Source organism: Petaurus breviceps, unplaced genomic scaffold (genome assembly GCF_028583685.1).
Source record: "Petaurus breviceps papuanus isolate PSGF00001 unplaced genomic scaffold, PetGlider_PUasm1.0 98, whole genome shotgun sequence".
Lineage (NCBI taxonomy): Eukaryota > Metazoa > Chordata > Mammalia > Diprotodontia > Petauridae > Petaurus > Petaurus breviceps.
This window is the reverse complement of record NW_027187460.1, coordinates 1471597-1480129: the sequence shown is the minus strand read 5'-3', so window position 1 is coordinate 1480129 and position 8533 is coordinate 1471597. Positions and strand designations below refer to the sequence as shown.

Below are 8533 nucleotides of genomic sequence, written 5' to 3'. Positions count from 1 at the left end.
TCCTTTTCTCTTTCCCTTTCTTTCCCCTTCCCTTCTACCCTTCCTCTCTTTTTGCAAAGTGGTAAACTTTGTGATATTTCTTACTTAGCTGCTGTACTGATAATATGGAACTAGGGGGCAACTTAGAGCTATACTTTCAGACAAAAAAGCAAACTAACAGTCCACAGCCAATTCTCATCATGATACCTCCAAAAGGCAGCTAGGTGGCGCATTGGATGGAGAGCTGAGCCTGGAGTCAGAAAGACATGAGTTCAAATCCAGCCTCACAACCTGCTACCTGTGTGATCCTGGGCAAGTCACTTAACTTCAGACTGTCTCAGTTTCCTCACTTGTAAAAAGGGAATATTATAGCACCTACCTCTCAGGCTGGTTGTGAGGACTGAGATATTTGTGAAGCACTTAGCACAAGTTCCTGGAACATAGTAGGTGCTTAATAAATGCTGTTCCCTACTGTAGCACTGTACTAAGGCAGTATATTCTGTGTTGTCCCCACTTCCTTTCTCCATTGTTGTTGAGTCATGTTCAACTCTTTGTGACCCCATGGACCATCCTGTGCATAGGGTTTTCTTGGCAAAGATACTAGAGTGATTTACCATTTCCTTCTCCAGTGTATTAAGGAAAAAGAGGTTACGTGATTTACCCAGGGTCACACAGCTAGTGAGTGTCTGAGGCTGAATTTTAACTTGGGACTTTCTGACTCCAGGCTCAACACTCTACCCACTGAGCCATCTAGCTGCCCTTTTCTTTTCCATACCCCACTTCTATTTCCTAGAGGTTCCACTGCCATCTTGTTGCACTCCCCTCTCCATACTTCCCCAGTTCCCTGCCCTGGACCTTATCCTTCCTTCAGTCTTCCCCACATTCAAACCTGTTTGAAGCCAATGGTGTTCAGGAAAGGATCTAAAAAACTTATTGGCACTGAGGGCATGATAATACCTTCAGTGCTTTCTTGTTTCAACATATGGACCAGGAGCAGTAATGGTGGGATTTCAGGCAGTTCAAGGGGGGAAAAGTATGATCCAGGGCCCTCCTACTATACCCCTGGTCACCCCTTCCCCCAAGAAGAGAATGAGGAAAGGCCAATGATGCTAGAATGGGAGGGGAGTCAAGTAATGAAGCTAGGAAAAATCCATGCATGTTTTAAGAGTAATTTGCAAATTCACACTGAGCTGTCTCTTTCTTGCTTTCACAGAGGAGGAAATCTCGGTATGCAGAGCTGGATTTTGAGGTAGGTGTCTTTCTCTTTCACTATCTCATGTCTTTCTCTTGTCCTATGAACCCCCATTTTCTGAAGGGGAGCCGAGGCTACTGCCTCCAGGATGTCAGTGGTTTGATAGAGAAGTTTGCTGTGGAATAGGGAACAGTCTCTGACCTTGGTAGTTCATGCCTGGGTTCATAAAATCAACTTCATCAAGGGTGATGTTGATAAAATCAACATCTAGGGTGGAGAAAGTATGACTTGACAGCAGTATGTGTGAAAAAAAGATCTCGGGGCCTATCTGGGGGTTGCAAGCTCAGTATGATTTAGTAGCAAGTATGACGTGAGAATAGAAAAATAATGTGATTAAAGTGATGTGCACTTGCTTTGCATTAGGAGACATAGCTTGCAGGAGAAATAGGGAGTTGATAGTTGTGCTGCCCTCTGCCGAGTTCAATAATAGCTAGCATTTCTATAGCACTTTAAAGTTTGTGAAACCTTTTCTAAATGTCTCATTTGATCCACGCAACAACTGTGCTGTAGGTGCTGTCATTAGCCCTGTTTTACAGGTGAGGAAACTGAGGTGATCACAGGTTAATTGACTTGCCAGGGTCACACAGCTAATAAGTATCTGAAGTTGAATTTGAACTCACATCTGGAGAATTCTGTTCAGTTTTAGAAGCTACGATTTAGGAGATATATTGATAAGTCAAAGAGCATTTGGTGTAGGTCAGAATGTTAAGGGGTATCAGATCTGTGCTACTGAAGGATCAGTTGAAGGACCTGAGGAGGTTTAACTGAAAGAAGAAAAGAGTTTTGGAGGAATAAATGCTAGCTGCCTTCAAGAGATAACTAAGTAACAGTGGATGAAGCACCTTACATGGAGTCAGGAAGGGCTGAGTTCAAATCCAGCCCCAGATGCTTACTAGCTGTAAAGTCACAAGACACTTAACCTCAGCCTCAGTTTCCTTATCTGATTAGACTTGTTTTAATCCAGTGGTGGGGAACCTGCAGCCTTGAAGCCACTGCCTAAAGGCTGCAGGTTCCCCATCCCTGTATCCCTTGGCCCCAGAATGGGAGAACTAGGGAGCAATGAGCAAATATGGCAACAAAGCAAATTTAGTCTTGACATTAAGAAAAAGTTCCTAAATTTAAGATAACCCAACATATATTGGATTGCCTTAGAAGGTAGTGAGCTGCCCTTCACTAGAGGTCTTCAAGCAAGCATGGATGACCATTGTCAAGTGTGTTAGAGTGGAGATTCTTTTTCAGGGATAGGAGGCATGGATGACTGTCAAGGTCCTTTCTGAGGCAGCTACAAGGCACAATCAAAGGAAGGCAGGGGGCAAGAATAAGCCTATGGGGGTGCATTAAGCCCTTTACAAATAGCATTTCATTCAAGAGTGAAGAGAACACTGGACCTGGAGTCAGGAAGCCCTGAGTTTGAATCCTACCTCAGATTCTTATTAGTTGTGTGACACTAAGCCACTCACTAAACATTTATTAAGTGCCTACTATGCTAGCACTAAGCGCTGTGCTAAGTTCTGGGGATTCAGAAAGAGACAAAAGACAGTCCTGTCCTCAAGGAGCTTCCAATCTAATGTGAGAGACAACATGCAAACAAATACATATGAAGAAAGGAAGTAATTACCCAAGGGAGGTTGAGGAAGGCTTTCTGGTGAAATGGTGATTTTCCTTGGCCTTAAAGAAATCCAGGGAAGCCAGAAAGTAGGCAAGTCACTTGGTCTCTGTCAGCCTCAGTTTCTTCACCTGTAAAATGGAGATAACAATAGCTCCTACCTTTCCAAACTGTTGTGAGGATCAAATGAGGTAACAATTGCAAAGTACTTAGCCTGGTGCCTGGCATTGTAGGTGCTGTATAAATGGTATCTGTCATCATCGTCATCTTTATAAAGATCAAATGAAACTATATGTATAGCATTTTGCAAATTTTAAAACACTATATAAATGCTAGCCATTATTATTCCAACTGAAATTCTGTATAATTTTGTGAACCCCAACTCTAAATTGTGAGCCAGGTCTAGAAGAGAAGCCCATGCCCTCTGAGAGCTCTCCTGTGGATAAAGTGAGTCCCAGAGTCCAATGATCGACATTCCAAGGACCCCATGCCACATCAGCAGGGGAGCTTGAATGCAGCTTCAGGCCAGGTGTGACTAGGCCACCTGGTCATACTCCCTTGGACTTGGAAGCCAGTGTTTGTGAACATAGATGGGATCTCCAGCATGGCCATTAGCTCCTGTCTCCATCATGCCTTGTTATATGTATTTCCCCCTTTTCCCAGAAAATAATGCACACCCGGAAACGCCACCAGGACATGTTCCAGGACCTGAACCGCAAGCTGCAGCACGCGGAGAAGGAGAAAGAGAAGGAACCACCTGTTGCAGAGAGCAAGGTCAGTGACCTCACCCACGAGCCACGAGCTCAAAACCAAGCATGGTCGATGGAGCCCCAGACTGGGCAACAGGAGTACTGGGATCCAGTCTCTGCTCTGTCAAAAATCACTGTGTGATCTCCAGCAAGCCCTTTCCCCTCTCTGGGCTTGGTTTCCTTCTCTATAAAAATCAAAGGATTAGATTAGATCGTCCATTCTATTGTTTACTGTTCAGTGGTTGGGCTTGGGCTTGGGAAAGGCAGCCAGCTTGGGGGAGGGACGTGAAACCATGGGAGTTGAATTCAGTCAGTCAGTCAGTCAACAAGTGTTTATTATGCTCTCGTTAGGTATGTATCAGTATTGTGCTAAGCCCTGAGGATACAGAAAACAGCAAAAAACAGTCTCTTCCTCCAAAGAGCTGAGCTTGCTTTCTAATGGGGGGACACCATGTATATAAGCAGGAATATATAGAATACAGAGTAGGCAGAAAGTGATCTAAGAGTGGGGGGTAAGTCCCTAGCATCTGAGGGTGAAGGAGAACCCTAGAAGAGACCTCCCCAGATGGAGGAAACCTTCCCAGGAGGAGGTGGTGGTGTGGGAGCTGAGTCTCAAGAGATTGGGACAAGGAAAAAGGACATTTTAGAGACAGCCAGTGCAAAAGGCGTAGAGAGGGGAGATGATAGTAAAAATGAAGACAATAATAGTAAGAGCTAGCATTTATGGGATGCCATGTTCCAAGAAGAACAAGTAGACTGTTGAAGCTGGAGTATAGAATGCATGGAGGGTGAAATCTAAGAAGATGCGGAGGGGGCAAGTTGTGAGGATACTAAAGGGAATAGGGAGCCACTGGAGATTATTGATTAGGGAGTGACACGTTTCAGGAAATCACTGTGGCAGCAGAGTGGAGTGAATTTCATTCAGCCCAATAAATATCTATTATTAGTTAAAACAACAACTCCCACTTCAATTTTATTTTAACATTTATACAATGTTTTCCTCAGGACAACCCTGTGAGGCAGATAGTGTGAGGATGATTAGTCTTGTTTTATGGAGGATAGCAAGGCCTAAAACAGTTCGATTTTTGTGGTCCAAAGGTAGGATGTGTGAGTCAGAGACAAGAGAGGGAAACTTGGAAACACAGAGTGGTACCAGCTGTGAACTCTTAATTACCGTGTGACCTCTGAGACTATTTCCCCATTGCAAAATAGAGATAATACCTACTTATCTAGCTCACAAATTAATTGTGGAAAAAGTGTAATAAAATCTTAAAGTCACTATTGAAATGGGAGTTATTGAAATGTTCTAGTTATCTGCTAGTCTCCAGATAATTCTTTGCTTTCTCATGGAGTTCAGAACCTGTCTCACAGCCTTTTCCTCCATTTCAAGAGAGACAGAGACAGAGACACAGAGACAGACAGACACAGAGACACAGAGAGAGGTAGAGAAAGGGGAGGAGGGATATATATATATATACATGTGTGTATATGTATATACATATGTAGAGAGACAGACCGAGAGATGAAATAGATGGAGAAAGATGGAATGGATGGATAGATTGATAAAAGATAGATATATACAGATACAGATGATAGATATATATGGATCTGTCTTTATGTGTGTGACTCCCCTAATATAAATATATATTTGACTATATAAGGATATATATACAGGGAGACAGATAGATAGATATAGATATAATGATCCCTTTCAGAACCAAACTCCCAGAAAAACTTCATTTGTGTCATGACCTTTGTTTGCTTAAACCACCCCCCCAGACTCTGCTCAGTCCTTCTGTAAGATAATGATAGTCCCTTGAAAATCCGGATCTCCAGTTTCATCACCTCCCATAACCACTACCTTCACTCCTTCTAAGCCATAACCTTGATGATAAGAGGGTTTAATTAATAATAAATAATACTAGTTATATATTATATATCATATATATAATTAACAATAAATAATAATAAGAGGGTTTAATTAACATCTCTAGCACTTACATAGCCCTTTTGTATCCCCCAGAGCTTAGCGCACCTTTGCAGACAGCAGGTATTCAGGGAATCCTCTTGAGCTCCCCCCAGAGCGCCATCCTAGGCTGCTGCCCCCAGAGGATGGGCAGCTGGACGCCCAGTGCTGGGGACACAGGGCTTCTCAGCCTGCCTGAACCAGAGTCAGGAGAGGGCTACAGGAGCGTCCACTGGCTGCACTGCCTATCCATCCCATCAGCACACTCAGAAAGAGAAAATTCAAAGCTTGTGAAATCCACCAAGTAATCCTAGTAACAGTTTGCCTCTTTCCCCATTCCTTGTCCTTTTGTTTGTCTCTGTCTCTCCCTTACTTTGCTTCCCTATCTCTTCCTTTTTGTTTGTCTCCTCTCCTCTCCTCTCCTCTCCTCTCCTCTCTCTGTCCATGTCTCTATCCCTCTTCCTCTGTTTGGTGCATCTTTTTCTCTATCTCTGATTCTGTCTTTCTCTAATTCTGTCTCTGTCTCATTATCTCTGCCCCCTCCCTTTCTCTCTCCCTGTCTCTTCCTTCTCTCCCATCCCCTACAGCCAGAGAAGCAGCAGACACCGAACAGAAGACCTTGGGACAGTGTCCGGAAAGGTCAGACTACACCCGCCTGGGTGAAAAAAGAGATAGACCTGCTCCCCCCTTCTCCACTAGAACTCAAAACTGTGGAGTGGGAGAAGGCCGGGGCCACAATACCTCTGGTGGGACAAGACATTATTGACCTCCAGACCGAGGTCTGAGCTGGGGCTTGGGGCTGGGGACGAGGCAGGACTCATCTTTCTCCCCCGAACCCCGTTCCCCCAAACCGCCTCCCGCCCCAGACTCCTGGGAGGAAACCTGCTGCGCCTGGCCCCAGGACCTACAGGCCTGAGGATCCCCGGAGTGGAGGCAGGTTCAGCAGGGCCGGGGCAGGGAGGCGGCAACACTGGTTCCCCCCAAGGAGCTGCCTCGGAGCCAAGTAGCCTGGCCTCTCGCTGGGGCACAGAGATTGGCGTCTCTGGGACATACAGTAGTGTTAGGTTCTGGGAGGGGGGGGGCACAGAGCTGGGCAACAGGGAGGGGGCCCATGGCAGGCCTGACAGCCATTGGCCAAAGGGGACCAGCCAACCTGCTGAGGCCAGGCAGAGGAGCCAGAGACTGGACCCATCATGTGGTTCAGGGAAGACCTCCACGGGCCCTGGGGGTGGCCCCTACATGGTTCTAGGACTCGGTCCTGCTCAAACAGGCCCCCTGCCTGCTCTCATGGTGGGTGTGGGAGACAGAAACTGCCTGGCTGGTTCTTCTCAGCCTTGAGGCCCCATGGCAGGGAGGAAGGACACACTGGTGATCAGGAAGGCCAGCTTTCCCAGGAGCAGCCCTGGCCTCACCTCTCAAGCCCTGGACATCCTTTTTTAAGACTCCCCCCAAATCCTCCCCCCAGGGGAGAGTATTTGGACACTACTCCCGAAGCCCAGGCAGAGAGCCTCCCACACCCTGGCCCTCCCTAAGCAGAGGGCCAGAGCACCCACCCTCCAGAGGGCAAATAGGGCTGGGTGTACAGGGATGGGGGTAGGGGGGGGAATTTATTTTTTTCTCTCCTTTTCTTTTCTTCAATAAAACAAGAATTAAAAATGGAAGTTCTCTCTCTTCTTCATTATTGTCTTCCTACTCCAGCCTGACCTTACCAGTTCTGTCTCCTATGAGTTAGAAAGGACAGATTTAAGCATATTGGAAAAAGTAATGGATTTGGAGTCAGGAGACCTGGGTTTGGATACAGGTTTCATCATGAGCTCTCTATGTATCCTTAGGAAAGTCATTTGAACTCCCTGGGCCTCATTTTACTTATCTATAAAATGGGTATAAGCTTAAGCGCACTACCTACCTTACAAAATCATTGTTGTATTTTTATAAAATTCTTTATTTTTTTCAATTAACGAACATTTATTTTCTCTCTTTCCAATCTCTACTCCCTCCTCACCAGGGGCAAAAAAAACAACTCTGATCTCTAGCAAAACTGACAAATAGGCCTCAACAAGCAAAGCAAAACAAATCAATTCCTTCACTTTCTGTAAACAAAAATTTCTGTCTCGTTCTGCATTTCCCCTCTGTCAGGAGGTAGGCTTCACTGCTGCTAGTCAGTCCCCTGGAGACAAGGTTGATCGCTGTGTTGGTATTTCAAGGTCGTTTTTCTTTATAATGTTGTTACTTTATAAATTGTTCTCCTGCATCGGTTTATACATCTTCTCAGGTTTCTCTGAAAAAAGTCCCTTAAGCCATTTCTAATGACACAACAGTATTCTATTATATTCATATAACATCATTTGTTCGGCTCTTACACAAATGATGGGAGCCCGTCAGTTTGTAGTTCTTTGCCACAACAAAAGAAGTTACCATCAATAATTTTGTGCATTTTCCTCTTTCTTTGTTCTCTTCGGAGGATAGGATCATAGGGATATTGGGAGGAAAGCCCTGGGCAAACCTGAAAGTGCTGTGATCATGGGATTTATTTTATCATCATCATCATCATTATTATTTTTATTATCTATGTCTGGGAAGGAGAGGGGCCAGGCTTGGGCAAGGCCAAGAGCCAGGAGGGAGGTAAGAGCCCCAGATTTTAACCCTGACTTTGCCTGTCTCGCTGTGTGATCTGAGTGTTCCACACATTAGAAATTCCCAGAGCCACCAGAAGCCTAACATCAGACACAGAGGAGAAATCATCTGGTTTGGTCCCTTCATTTTACAGAAGGGGAAACAGGCCAAGAGAAGGGAAGTGTCTTGTCCGAGGCCATAGAGGAAGTTAAGTGTCTAAGCTGGGATCTGAACCCAGAGAGAACAGGCTGCCTTTTGGAGCTGTGGTAGCAGAGTCTGGACAAGGATTCTAAAAACTGGATTTCTACACAGGGATGAGTTGGACTGAGATGCTAATCAGGGGATTGTGTGACTCGACTCCAGAAAGA

At 45.2% G+C, this 8533-nt stretch overlaps 1 protein-coding gene across 2 annotated transcripts in view; it reads left to right on the top strand.

Annotated features, from left to right (window-relative positions):
- Positions 1-7162, top strand: part of ADGRB1 (adhesion G protein-coupled receptor B1) — a 268191-nt gene extending 261029 nt beyond the window's left edge. For both annotated transcript variants that reach the window (XM_069081351.1, XM_069081350.1), the window contains exons 29-31: positions 1193-1228; positions 3501-3611; positions 6140-7162. In XM_069081351.1, coding sequence (XP_068937452.1) covers positions 1193-1228; positions 3501-3611; positions 6140-6337 — 345 coding nt within the window. In that variant the 3' untranslated portion in view covers positions 6338-7162. The remainder of the gene's footprint in view (positions 1-1192; positions 1229-3500; positions 3612-6139) is intronic.
- Positions 7163-8533: the final 1371 nt, after the last annotated feature.